The sequence below is a fragment of the Pleurodeles waltl genome, chromosome 7 (genome assembly GCF_031143425.1).
Source record: "Pleurodeles waltl isolate 20211129_DDA chromosome 7, aPleWal1.hap1.20221129, whole genome shotgun sequence".
NCBI classification, from domain to species: domain Eukaryota; kingdom Metazoa; phylum Chordata; class Amphibia; order Caudata; family Salamandridae; genus Pleurodeles; species Pleurodeles waltl.
The window spans coordinates 524,198,321-524,212,843 of record NC_090446.1 but is presented as its reverse complement, the minus strand read 5'-3'; the positions used below and the strand labels follow the sequence as shown (position 1 = coordinate 524,212,843).

The window sequence follows — 14,523 nt, the reverse complement described above, 5'->3', positions numbered from 1 at the left end:
GGTCCAGCCAGGCCTGGCCCAGGAAGGCAGAACAAAGGACTTCCTCAGAGAGAGGGTGTTACACCCTCTCCCTTTAGAAAAAGGTGTCAGGGCTGGGGAGGATAGCCTCCCCCAGCCTCTGGAAATGCTTTGATGGGCACAGATGGTGCCCATCTCTGCATAAGCCAGTCTGCACCGGTTCAGGGATCCCCCAGCCCTGCTCTGGCGTGAAACTGGACAAAGGAAAGGGGAGTGACCACTCCCCTGAACTGCACCTCCCAGGGGAGGTGGCCAGAGCTCCGCCAGCGTGCCCCAGACCTCTGCCATCTTGGATTCAGAGGTGTGCTGGCACACTGGACTGCTCTGAGTGGCCAGGGCCAGCAGGTGTCGTCAGAGACTCCTTCTGAAAGGCTCTTACCTTTCTTACTAGCCTATCTTCCTTCCTGGGTAGCCAAACCTCCTTTTCTGGCTATTTAGGGTCTCTGCTTTGGGGAATTGTTCAGATACCGAATGAAAGAGCTCACCAGAGTTCCTCTGCATCTCCCTCTTCACCTTCTGCCAAAGGATCGACCGCTGACTGCTCAAGACGCCTGCAAAACCGCAACAATGTAGCAAAATGGCCACTGCAACCTTGTATCGCTTCATCCTGCCTGCTTTCTTGACTGTTTCCTGGTGGTACATGCTCTGGGGGTAGCCTGCCTCCTTTCTGCACCAGGAGCTCTGAAGAAATCTCCTGTGGGTCGACGGAATCTTCCCCCTGCAACCGCAGGCAACAAAAGACTGCATCACCGGTCCTCTGGGTCCCCTCTCAGCACGACGAGCGTGGTCCCTGGAACTCAGCAACTCTGTCCAAGTGACTTCCACTGTCCAGTGACTCTTCAGTCCAAGTTTGGTGGAGGTAAGTCCTTGCCTCCCTACGCTAGACTGCATTGCTGGGTTCCGCTTGATTTGCAGCTTCTCCGGCTCCTGTGCACTCTTCCAGGATTTCCTTTGTGCACAGCCAAGCCTGGGTCCCAGACACTCTAACCTGCAGTGCACAACCTTCTGAGTTGTCCTCCGGCGTCGTGGGACTCCCTTTTCTGACTTCGGATGGACTCCAGTTCACTCCTCTTCTAAGTGCCTGTTCCGGTACTTCTGCGGGTGCTGCCTGCTTCTGTGAGGGCTCCCTGACTTGCTGGGCGCCCCCTCTGTCTCCTCATCCAAGTGGCGACATCCTGGTCCCTCCTGGGCCACAGCAGCATCCAAAAAACCTGAACTGTGACCCTTGCAGCTAGCAAGGCTTGTTTGTGGTCTTTCTGCGTGGGAAGACCTCTGCAAGCTTTTTCACGACATGGGACATCCATCCTCCAAAGGGAAGGTTCCTAGTCCTCTTTATTCTTGCAGAACACAAAGCTTCTTCCATCTGGTGGCAGCTTCCTTGCACCCTCAGCTGGCATTTCCTGGGCATCTGCCCACTCTCGACACTGTCGCGACTCTTGGACTTGGTCCCCTTGTCTTACAGGTACTCAGGTCCGGAAATCCACTGTTGTTGCATTGCTGGTGTTGGTCTTCCTTGCAGAATCCCCCTATCATGACTTCTGTGCTCTCTGGGGGTAGTAGGTGCACTTTACACCTACCTTACAGGGTCTTGGGTTGGGCTATTTTTCTAACCCTCACTGTTTTCTTACAGTCCCAGCGACCCTCTACAAGCTCACATAGGTTTGGGGTCCATTCGTGATTCGTATTCCACTTTTGGAGTATATGGTTTGTGTTGCCCCTATACCTATGTGCTCCTATTGCAATCTATTGTAACTTTACACTGCTTGCATTACTTCCTTTTGCTATTACTGCATATTTTTTGGTATTGTGTACATATATCCTGTGTATATTTGGCATCCTCATACTGAGGGTACTCACTGAGATACTTTTGGCATATTGTCATAAAAATAAAGTACCTTTATTTTTAGTATATCTGTGTATTGTGTTTTCTTATGATATTGTGCATATGACACCAGTGATATAGCAGAAGCTTTGCATGTCTCCTAGTTCAGCCTAAGCTGCTCTGCTATAGCTACCTTCTATCAGCCTAAGCTGCTAGAAACACCTCTACTACACTAATAAGGGATAACTGAACCTGGTACAGAGTGTAAGTACCCCTTGGTACCCACTACAATCCAGGCCAGCCTCCTACACTGCGCCATTGGATTCAAGTTAGCCAGCTGATGAAGGGTGATACCCTGAATCCGGTCCTAGGGTGCTTGTTTCCGGTCCAGGGAGGACCTGGCTTGGCAGATCGGGCTGGTCTGTTCCCATGAGGAACAGGGTCAAGACTGATTTGCATATGGCTGGATCCAACCTGGGGTGGAGTGGTGAGCAAAAAAACGATGGATTAAACCCAGATTGTTGTGACTGGGAGTGAACGTTTGATTTGCTCTTCATTCCGTCCATCATCTGTTCTTTTTGCATTTGTTGCCCCATGTGGGAAGGGTATGCCCAGACGTGGGTCCCGTGCTCACTGCGCCTGTGGATTCAAGCTAGCCTAGCTGCTGAAGAGTGATATTCTGAAACCGGTCCTAGGATGCTTGTGTTCGGTCTATGGAGGACCTGGCTTGGCAGTTTGGGTTGGACTGTTCCCATAAGGAACAGGGTCAAGACTTATTTGCATATGGCTGGATCCAACCTGGTGTGGAATGGTGAGCAAAAAAACAATGGATTAAACCTAGGTCTTTGTGACTGGGGTGAATGTTTGATTTGTGTTGAGTGGGAACACCCATGCATCGCTCATGGAACCCTTTCCCAAGGCAGATAAAAGCAACAGAGATTTGTGCTGTGTTATGTTACTCCAGATTTGTGAAGTCACTCAGACCCACACAAACTGGCTTTGCATGACTTCAAAAATCAGATTTAGAGGTTTGCTTGACACAATCCTCTCAGAAATATGTCCCGGGAGAATGGGGAACTGATGTGGTGATGGGAACAAAACCCATTCTCATTTCTTTAAAATGAACATGAGCTCCGTAGGGGGAACTCAAGAGAATGACCTTCAAATTAAAATACCAAGGAAAGGAAGTCTTGCTAGCATAATTATTTGTTATGAATCGTACTGACATTAAAGCAATAATGAATGTTGCAGTGTGCATTTGTGACTCATTCCAGACAGGATGCTGAACATATGTATTTGTTACCTGTTGGTGGCTGGACGGTGTTACATCGAAACATGTCATGGTGTTTGTGGCTGACCACAGAAGTGCTCTGACCGGTGAATGGTGGCTTTGGCACCTTGCTCTGGATCCAGTTGGCGTAGGCCGCCACCTCTGTGAATACGGGTGGTGCATTTGGGACACCACAATCCTCGATGAATGGACTGGCGATGCCCACTAGAAACCATGTGCCCTTCAGGTTGCAGACAAGTGGTGCCCCGGGCTCCCCCTGGGAATGCAGACAAGAATTCATTCTTTCATAAATTTGTTTTAATTGCATCTATACATACATTGTACACGTTGCTTCTTTTAAACAGTCTGATCACTTTTCAAAGCTATTAACAAAACTTCTATTCCCCAACAGGCTTAACACTCATTTTGACAAGCTTAAAAAAATCAACAGGCGAGTATTAGAAAAGGCCAAAGGGATACCGAATTCCAGATATTTCGAGTGAACGAAGCTGGTAAAAACCTTCCCCTGTAGCATATGGATTCATCGAGTTTGGAAAATATTGCACCGTTTACTGGCCCACTCAAAACCGAGGAATAAACCAGTTACTTACCAATAATCTTCATTACCCCGAATAGGGGTACTCCTTGTCCCAATCCTAACATCTCAGGGTATGTCCCTCTCCGACAGGCGTAGCACATAAGTATTTCTTTTATTTGTATTATTTTTTAAAATAACTCCTCTCCCCTTGCCTCCTTCAGTTTTGTTACCAAGCTGCGGGCTTAAAAAGTGCAACCATGGAAAGAGGGTTGGAAGACGACTCGAACGAGGAGGACCTCTAATCGGGGTAATGTAGGTTACCAGTAAGTAATGGGTCCATTACCTCCTCATGGTGTTCTCCTAAAATCTGAGGATGTATCCAAGCCAGAAAGGATCAAGGTTACACCACACAGTATAAATGCAATAATTGTTTTTTAGAAAAAAAAATGAGAACAATTACTTCATTCCTGCAGTCAAAACTTTAGAGCCAAAATAACCATCCAAATCATCACACACAGGAAGTCGATAATTTTTAATGAAGGTCTCTTGAGAAGACCACATGGCTGCCCTACGAATCTCTAATATAGAAACCCCTCCTGCGTCTGCCCAGGAATGTGAAACTGCCTTGTTGATTGCCGCTGGACATCTGTTGGAAGAGGCCCACCCACTGCCGATTATGCCCGAGCAATAGCCTGAGGGACCCATCTGCTCAGAGTCTGACTAGAAACCTTCCTACCTTTTGAAAGAGAACCATGTGCAATAAAGATCTCGACATGCGAAAAGGCTTGGGGCCATATTTATACTCTGTTTGCGCCGGATTTGCGTCGTTTTTTTTTACGCAAATTCGACGCAAAACTAACTCCATATTTATACTTTGGCGTTAGACTCATCTAGCGCCAAAGTTCATGGAGTTTGCGTCATTTTTTTGCGTGGACACCTTCCTTGCGTTAATGATATGCAAGGTAGGCGTTCCCGTCTGAAAAAAAATGACTCCGAGGCATGTGCGCCGTATTTATACTCCCGGGCAAAAATGACGCCCGTGAGTGGGCTGGTCAAAAAAAATGACGTCCAGCCGCTTTTGCGTAATTTTTTAGCGCCTGGTCAGGGCAGGCGTTAAGGGACCTGTGGGCTCGGAAGGAGCCCAGAGGTGCCCTCCCATGCCCCCAGGGACACCCCCTGCCACCCTTGCCCACCCCAGGAGGACGCCCAAGGATGGAGGGACCCACCCCTGGGACATTAAGGTAAGTGCTGGTAAGTATATATATATTTTTTTTTGTGGCATGGGGGGCCTGATTTGTGCCCCCCTACATGCCACTATGCCCAATGACCATGCCCAGGGGACATAAGTCCCCTGGGCATGGCCATTGGGCAAGGGGGCATGACTCCTGTCTTTGCTAAGACAGGAGTCATTTCAATGGGGGTTGGGAGTAAAAAAAAATGGCGCAAATCGGGTTGAGGCGATAATTTTGCCACAGCCTGACTTGCCCCATTTTTTGACGCCCAAGCTCCATTTTCCCCTACGCCAGCGCTGCCTGGTGTAAGTCATTTTTTTCACACACACCAGGCAGCTCTGCCGGCTAACGCCGGCTAACGTCATTGAATAAATACGGCGCCCGCATGGCGCTTCAGAATGGCGTTAGCCGGCGTTAAATGTTTTGACGCACAACTGCGTTGGCGCAGTTTTCGTCGAAAAGTATAAATATAGCCCTTTGTGCGCTCCAAATAAGTCAGAGGAGCCCTTCTGACATCTACAGCAGATGGAACTGAAATTGAAAAGGGATCAGGGAAAAAAAACAGGCAACATAATTGAAGGAAGAAGATACCTTTGGAATAAACTTAGGATACAGCCTGAGCACTACTCAATTCAGAAAAAAACTTCAGAGAGGGGAATAAAGCCACAAGACATCTAGCTGAAGGAATGCCCACTAAGAACACAATGTCAGCTGATAAACAAACCAAATCAGCTTCCATCAAAGATTCAAAGGGAACACCTCGTAACCCTTGCAAAACAATAGAAGGATCAGGGGAGACAGAGTAGTGAAATCATCATAAAAGGCTTGAAAAGCCTTTATCGCTGCCCATTGAGTAAAAAGAGTACTAGGGGTCAAGCCTTTAAAAAAAAACATTCCTTAGGAAATCAAGAATCGTAAAAGAATTAATAACAGTAGGATCCTCAGAACTAATGAAACACCAGTTAGAGAAATAACACCAGTGTTTTGTATAGAATTTAAGGGTAGATTGTTTACAAGACGCTTGCATCTTCAGAGCCACATGGGAAGAACAGCCTAAACTTTATTCCTACCCCTCCAATAGCCAAGTCGTCAGGCGCAGTTTGGATACCACATGGAGAGACAGCTGTGGGGTACTGAAGAGGATGCTGGTCGTGAGGGAGATGAAAAAACTGACTGTAGGAGGCTGGCCTGGCTTGTAGTGGGTACCAGAGGTACTTATACCTTGTGCCAGGTCCAGTTATCCCTTATTAGTGTAGAAAAGGTGTTTCTAGCAGCTTAGGCTGATAGAAGGTAGCTATGGCAAAGCAGCTTAGGCTGAACTAGGAGACATGTAAAGCTCCTACTATACCACTGGTGTCACATGCACAATATCATAAGAAAACACAATACCCAGAATTACAAAAAATAAAGGTACTTTATTTTTATGACAATATGCCAGTGAGTAGCCTCAGTATGAGGATAAGATATATACACAAGATATGTGTACACAAACCAAAATTAGGTAGGTAATAGCAAGAAAAGTAATGCAAACAGTGTAGAATTACAGTAGATTGCAATAGGAGCACATAGGTATAGGGGCAAAACAAACCATACATTCTAAAAGTGGAATGCGAACCACGAATGGACCCCAAACCTATGTGAGCTTGTAGAGGGTCGCTGGGAATGTAAGAAAACAGTGAGGGTTAGAAAAATAGCCCACCCCAAGACCCTGAAAGGTAGGTGTAAAGTGCACCTACTACCCCCACAGAGCACAGAAGACGTGATAGGGGGATTCTGCAGGAAGAACAAACACCAGCAATGCAACAACAGTGGATTTCCAGACCTAAGTACCTGTAAGACAAGGGGACCAAGTCCAACAGTCGCAACAGTGTTGAGACTGGGCAGGAGCCCAGTGTAGGAGGCTGGACTGGCTTGTAGTGAGTACCAAGGGGTACTTACACCTTGCACCAGGCCCAGTTATCCCTTATTAGTGTATAGGGTGTCTAGCAGCTTAGGCTGATAGATAATGGTAGCTTAGCAGAGCAGCTTAGGCTGAACTAGGAGACGTGTGAAGCTACTACAGTACCACTTAGTGTCATATGCACAATATCATAAGAAAACACAATACACAGTTATACTAAAAATAAAGGTACTTTATTTTTATGACAATATGCCAAAGTATCTTAGAGTGTACCCTCAGTGAGAGGATAGGAAATATACACAAGCTATATATACACAGTAGCAAAAATATGCAGTATAGTCTTAGAAAACAGTGCAAACAATGTATAGTTACAATAGGATGCAATGGGGACACATAGGGATAGGGGCAACACAAACCATATACTCCAAAAGTGGAATGCGAACCACGAATGGACCCCAAACCTATGTGACCTTGTAGAGGGTCGCTGGGACTATTAGAAAATAGTAAGGGTTAGAAAAATAGCCCACCCCAAGACCCTGAAAAGTGAGTGCAAACTGCACTAAAGTTCCCCGAAGGACATAGAAGTCGTGATAGGGGAATTCTGCAGGAAAGACACAAATCAGCAATGCAACAACGATGGATTTCCAGTCGAGGGTACCTGTGGAACAAGGGGACCAAGTCCAAAAGTCACAAGCAAGTCGGAGATGGGCAGATGCCCAGGAAATGCCAGCTGTGGGTGCAAAGAAGCTGCTACTGGACAGTAGAAGCTGAAGATTCTGCAGGAACGACAAGGGCTAGGAACTTTCCGTTTGAAGGACAGATCCCCCACGCCGTGGAGATTTGTGCAGAAGTATTTTCCTGAAGAAAGACCGCCAACAAGCCTTGCTAGCTGCAAATCGTGCAGTTAGGGTTTTTGGATGCTGCTGTGGCCCAGGAGGGACCAGGATGTCGCCAATTGCGTCTGGGGACAGAGGGGGCGTAGAGCAAGACAAGGAGCCCTCTCAGAAGCAGGCAGCACCCGGAGAAGTGCCCGAAAAGGCACTACAAAGTGGAGTGAAACAGTGCTCACCCGAAGTCGCACAAAGGAGTCCCACGTCGCCGGAGGACAACTTAGGAGGTCGTGCAATGCAGGTTAGAGTGCCGTGGACCCAGGCTGGACTGTACACAAAGGATTTCCGCCGGAAGTGCACGGAGGCCGGAGTAGCTGCAAAAGTCGCGGTTCCCAGCAATGCAGTCTGGCGTGGGGAGGCAAGGACTTACCTCCACCAAACTTGGACTGAAGAGTCACTGGACTGTGGGAGTCACTTGGGCAGAGTTGCTGGATTCAAGGGACCTCGCTCGTTGTGCTGAGAGGAGACCCAGGGTACCAGTGATGCAGTTTTTTGGTGCCTGCGGTTGCAGGGGGACGATTCCGTCGACCCACAGGAGATTTCTTCGGAGCTTCTAGTGCAGAGAGGAGGCAGACTACCCCCACAGCATGCACCACCAGGAAAACAGTCGAGAAGGCGGCAGGATCAGCGTTACAGAGTTGCAGTAGTCGTCTTCGCTACTTTGTTGCAGTTTTGCAGGCTTCCAGCGTGGTCAGCAGTCGATTCCTTGGCAGAAGGTGAAGAGAGAGATGCAGAGGAACTCGGATGAGCTCTTGCATTCGTTATCTAAGGAATCCCAAGAGACAGAGACCCTAAATAGCCAGAAAATAGGGTTTGGCTACCTAGGAGAGAGGATAGGCTAGCAACACCTGAAGGAGCCTATCAGGAGGAGTCTCTGACGTCACCTGATGGCACTGGCCACTCAGAGCAGTCCAGTGTGCAAGCAGCACCTCTGTTTCCAAGATGGCAGAGGTCTGGAGCACACTGGAGGAGCTCTGGGCACCTCCCAGGGGAGGTACAGGTCAGGGGAGTGGTCACTCCCCTTCCCTTTGTCCAGTTTCGCGCCAGAGCAGGGCTGAGGGGTCCCTGAACCGGTGTAGACTGGCTTTTGCAGAAATGGGTACCATGTGTGCCCATGAAAGCATTTCCAGAGGCTGGGGGAGGCTACTCCTCCCCTGCCTTCACACCATTTTCCAAAGGGAGAGGGTGTAAAACCCTCTCTCAGAGGAAGTCCTTTGTTCTGCCATCCTGGGCCAAGCCTGGCTGGACCCCAGGAGGGCAGAAACCTGTCTGAGGGGTTGGCAGCAGCAGCAGCTGCAGTGAAACCCCAGGAAAGGCAGTTTGGCAGTACCAGGGTCTGTGCTACAGACCACTGGGATCATGGGATTGTGCCAACTATGCCAGGATGTCATAGAGGGGGCAATTCCATGATCATAGACATGTTACATGGCCATATTCGGAGTTACCATTGTGAAGCTACATATAGGTAGTGACCTATATGTAGTGCACGCGTGTAATGGTGTCCCCGCACTCACAAAGTCCGGGGAATTGGCCCTGAACAATGTGGGGGCACCTTGGCTAGTGCCAGGGTGCCCTCACACTAAGTAACTTAGCACCCAACCTTTACCAGGTAAAGGTTAGACATATAGGTGGCTTATAAGTTACTTAAGTGCAGTGGTAAATGGCTGTGAAAAAACGTGGACGTTATTTCACTCAGGCTGCAGTGGCAGGCCTGTGTAAGAATTGTCAGAGCTCCCTATGGGTGGCAAAAGAAATGCTGCAGCCCATAGGGATCTCCTGGAACCCCAATACCCTGGGTACCTCAGTACCATATACTAGGGAATTATAAGGGTGTTCCAGTAAGCCAATGTAAATTGGTAAATTGGTCACTAGCCTGTTAGTGACAATTTGTAAAGAGAGAGCATAACCACTGAGGTTCTGGTTAGCAGAGCCTTAGTGAGACAGTTAGGCATCACACAGGGAACACATACCTATAGGTCACAAACTTATGAGCACTGGGGTCCTGACTAGCAGTGTCCCAGTGACACATAACAAACATACTGAAAACATAGGGTTTTCACTATGAGCACTGGGCCCTGGCTAGCAGGATCCCAGTGAGACAGTGAAAACACCCTGACATACACTCACAAACAGGCCAAAAGTGGGGGTAACAAGGCTAGAAAGAGGCTACTTTCTCACACCCAGGAAATGCCAGCTGAGGGTGCAAGGGAGCTGCCACCGGATGGAAGAAGCTTGGAGTTCTGCAAGAAAGGAGAGAGCTAGGGACTTCTCATTTGGAAGACGGATGCCCCACGTCGCGATGAAGCTTGCAGAGGTGTTCCCACGCAGAAAGACTGCAAACAAGCCTTGCTAGCTGCAAGGGTTGCGGTAAAGGTTTTTGGGTGCTGCTGTGGCCCAGGAGGGACCAGGATGTCGCCACTTGGAGGAGGAGACAGAGGGGACACCCAGCAACTCAGGTAGCCCTCACAGAAGCAGGCAGCACCTGCAAAAGTGCCTGAACAGGCACTTGGAAGGCAAGTGAACTGGAGTCCACGCGAAGTCACAAAAGGGAGTCCCACGATGCCGGAGGACAACTCAGAAGGTTGTGCACTGCAGGTTAGAGTGTCGGGGACCCAGGCTTGGCTGTGCACGAAGGAAATCCTGGAAGAGTGCACAGGAGCCGGAGCAGCTGCAAATCACACGGTACCCAGCAGTTGCTGAGTTCCAGGGACCACGCTCGTCAGGCTGAGAGGGGACCCAGAGGACCAGTGATGCAGTCTTTTGGTGCCTGCGTTAGCAGGGGGAAGATTCCGTTGACCCACGGGAGATTTCTTCAGAGCTCCTGGTGCAGGGAGGAGGCAGGCTACCCCCAGAGCATGCACCACCTGGAAACAGTTGGGAAAGCCAGCAGGATGAAGCGATACAAGGTTGCTAGTAGTCGTCTTGCTACTTTGTTGCGGTTTTGCAGGCGTCCTGAGCAGTCAGCGGTCGATCCTTTGGCAGAAGGTGAAGAGGGAGATGCAGAGGAACTCTGGTGGGCTCTTGCATTCGTTATCTAAAGAATTCCCCAAAGCAGAGACCCTAAATAGCCAGAAAAGGAGGTTTGGCGACCTAGGAATGAGGATTGGCTACCAATAGAGGTAAGAGCTTATCAGAAGGAGCCTCTGACGTCACCTGCTGGCACTGGACACTCAGAGCAGTCCAGTGTGCCCCCAACACCTCTGTTTCCAAGATGGCAGAGGTCTGGGACACACTGGAGGAGCTATGGGCACCTCCCCTAGGAGGTGCAGGTCAGGGGAGTGGTTACTCCCCTTTCCTTTGTCCAGTTTCGTGCCAGAGCAGGGCTGGGGGATCCCTGAACCGGTGTAGACTGGCTTATGCAGAGATGGGCACCATCTGTGCCCATCAAAGCATTTCTAGAGGCTGGGGGAGGCTGCTCCTCCCCAGCCCTCACACCTATTTCCAAAGTGAGAGGGTGTTACACCCTCTCTCAGAGGAAGTCCTTTGTTCTGCCTTCCTGGGCCAAGGCTGCCTGGACCCCAGGAGGGCAGAAACCTGTCTGAGGGGTTGGCAGCAGCAGCAGCTGCAGTGGAGACCCCGGAAAGGCAGTTTGGCAGTCCCCGGGTACTATGTTAGAGACCTGGGGGATAATGGAATTGTCCCCCCAATGCCAGAATGGCATTGGGGGGACAATTCCATGATCTTAGACACGTTACATGGCCATGTTCGGAGTTACCATTGTGACGCTATACATAGGTAGTGATCTATGTATAGTGCACGTGTGTAATGGTGTCCCCGCACTCACAAAGTCCGGGGAATTTGCCCTGAACAATGTGGGGGCACCTTGGCTAGTGCCAGGGTGCCCACACACTAAGTAACTTAGCACCCAACCTTTACCAGGTAAAGGTTAGACATATAGGTGGCTTATAAGTTACTTAAGTGCAGTGGTAAATGGCTGTGAATTAACATGGACGTTATTTCACTCAGGCTGCAATGGCAGGCCTGTGTAAGAATTGTCAGAGCTCCCTTTGGGTGGCAAAAGAAATGCTGCATCCCATAGGGATCTCCTTGAACCCCAATACCCTGGGTACCTCAGTACCATATACTAGGGAATTATAAGGGTGTTCCAGTATGCCAATGTAAATTGGTGAAATTGGTCACTAGCCTGTTAGTGAAAATTTGGAAAGAAATGAGAGAGCATAACCACTGAGGTTCTGGTTAGCAGAGCCTCAGTGAGACAGTTAGTCATTGTAGAAGGCTGGACTGGCTTGTAGTGAGTACCTAGGGGTACTTGCACCTTGCACCAGGCCCAGTTATCCCTTATTAGTGTATAGGGTGTCTAGCAGCATAGGCTGATAGATAATGGTAGCTTAGCAGAGCAGCTTAGGTTGAACTAGGAGACGAGTGAAGCTCCTACAGTACCACTTAGTGTCATATGCACAATATCATAAGAAAACACAATACACAGATATACTAAAAATAAAGGTACTTTATTTTTATGACAATATGCCAAAAGTATCTCAGTGAGTACCCTCAGTATGAGGATAGCAAATATACACAAGATATATTTACACAATACCAAAATATGCAGTAATAGTATTAGAAAACAGTGCAAACAATGTATAGTTACAATAGGATGCAATGGAGACACATAGGGATAGGGGCAACACAAACCATATACTCCAAAAGTGGAATGCGAACCACGAATGGACCCCAAACCTATGTGACCTTGTAGAGGGTCGCTGGGACTGTAAGAAAACAGTGAGGGTTATTAAAATAGCCCACCCCAAGACCCTGAAAAGGGGGTGCAAAGTGCACCTAAGATCCCCAGAGAGCACAGAAGTCGTGATAGGGGAATTCTGCAAGGAAGACCAACACCAGCAATGCAACAACGATGGATTTCTGGACTAGAGTACCTGTGGAACAAGGGGACCAAGTCCAAAAGTCACGATCAAGTCGGGAGTGGGCAGATGCCTAGGAAATGCCAGCTGTGGGTGCAAAGAAGCTGCCACTGGATGGTAGAAGCTGTGGATTCTGCAAGAACGACAAGGGCTAGAAACTTCCCCTTTGGAGGATGGATGTCCCACGTCGTGAAGAAGCTTGCAGAGGTGTTTCCGTGCAGAAAGACCGCAAACAAGCCTTGCTAGATGCAAGGGTCGCGGTTAGGGTTTATGGATTCTGCTGTGGCCCAGGAGAGACCAGGATGTCGCCAATTGCGTGAGGAGACAGAGGGGGCATCCAGCAAGACAAAGAGCCCACTCAGAAGCAAGCAGCACCCGCAGAAGTGCCGGCACTGGCACTACGAACTGGAGTGAACTGGAGCTCACCTGAAGTCACAAAGGAAGGTCCCACGACGCCGGAGGACAACTCAGGAGGTCGTGCACTGCAGGTTAGAGTGTCGGGAACCCAGGATTGGCTGTGCACAAAGGAAATCCTGGAAGAGTGCACAGGAGCCGGAGCAGCTGCAAATCACGTGGTACCCAGCAATGCAGTCTAGCGTGGGGAGGCAAGAACTTACCTCCACCAAACTTGGACTGAAGAGTCTCTGGACTGTGGGAGTCACTTGGACAGAGTTGCTGAGTTCTAGGGACCTCGCTTGTTGTGCTGAGAGGAGATCCAGAGGACTGGTGATGCAGTCTTTTGGTGCCTGCGGTTGCAGGGGGAAGATTCCGTTGACCCACGGGAGATTTCTTCGGAGCTTCTAGTGCAGAGAGGAGGCAGACTACCCCCACAGCATGCACCACCAGGAAAACAGTTGAGAAGGCGGCCGGATCAGCGTTACAAGGCGCAGTAGTCGTCTTTGCTACTTTGTTGCAGTTTTGCAGGCTTCCAGAGCAGTCAGCGGTCGATTCCTTGGCAAAAGGTGAAGAGACAGATGCAGAGGAACTCTGATGAGCTCTTGCATTCGTTATCTAAAGAATTCCCCAAAGCAGAGACCCTAAATGGCCAGAAAAGGAGGTTTGGCTACTTAGGAAGGAGGATAGGCTAGCAACACAGGTAAGAGCCTATCAGAAGGAGTCTCTGACGTCACCTGCTGGCCCTGGCCACTCAGAGCAGTCCAGTGTGCCAGCAGCACCTCTGTTTCCAAGATGGCAGAGGTCTGGAGCACACTGGAGGAGCTCTGGGCACCTCCCAGGGGAGGTACAGGTCAGGGGAGTGGTCACTCCCCTTTCCTTTGTCCAGTTTCGCGCCAGAGCAGGGCTAAGGGGTCCCTGAACCGGTGTAGATGTGGCTTATGCAGAAATGGGCACTTTGTGTGCCCATGAAAGCATTTCCAGAGGCTGGGGGAGGCTACTCCTCCCCTGCCTTCACACCATTTTCCAAAGGGAGAGGGTGTAACACCCTCTCTCAGAGGAAGTCCTTTGTTCTGCCATCATGGGCCAGGCCTGGCTGGACCCAAGGAGGGCAGATGCCTGTCTGAGGGGTTGGCAGCAGCAGCAGCTGCAGTGAAACCCCGGGAAAGGCAGTTTGGCAGTACCAGGGTCTGTGCTACAGACCACTGGGATCATGGGATTGTGCCAACTATGCCAGGATGGTATAGAGGGGGCAATTCCATGATCATAGACATATTACATGGCCATATTCGGAATTACCATTGTGAAGCTACATATAGGTAGTGACCTATATGTAGTGCACGCGTGTAATGGTGTCCCCGCACTCACAAAGTCCGGGGAATTGGCCCTGAACAATGTGGGGGCACCTTAGCTAGTGCCAGGGTGCCCTCACACTAAGTAACTTAGCACCCAGCCTTTACTAGGTAAAGGTTAGACATATAGGTGACTTATAAGTTACTTAAGTGCAGTGTAAAATGGCTGAGAAATAACGTGGACGTTATTTCACTCAGGATGCAGTGGCAGGCCTGTGTAAGAATTTT

General features: G+C 49.4%; 1 protein-coding gene across 1 annotated transcript in view; it reads right to left on the bottom strand.

Annotated features, from left to right (window-relative positions):
- Positions 1-14,523, bottom strand: part of LOC138246906 (serine protease 33-like) — a 1,038,083-nt gene that overhangs the window by 567,223 nt on the left and 456,337 nt on the right. The window contains exon 3 of the mRNA XM_069201652.1: positions 3,144-3,387. Coding sequence (XP_069057753.1) covers positions 3,144-3,387 — 244 coding nt within the window. The remainder of the gene's footprint in view (positions 1-3,143; positions 3,388-14,523) is intronic.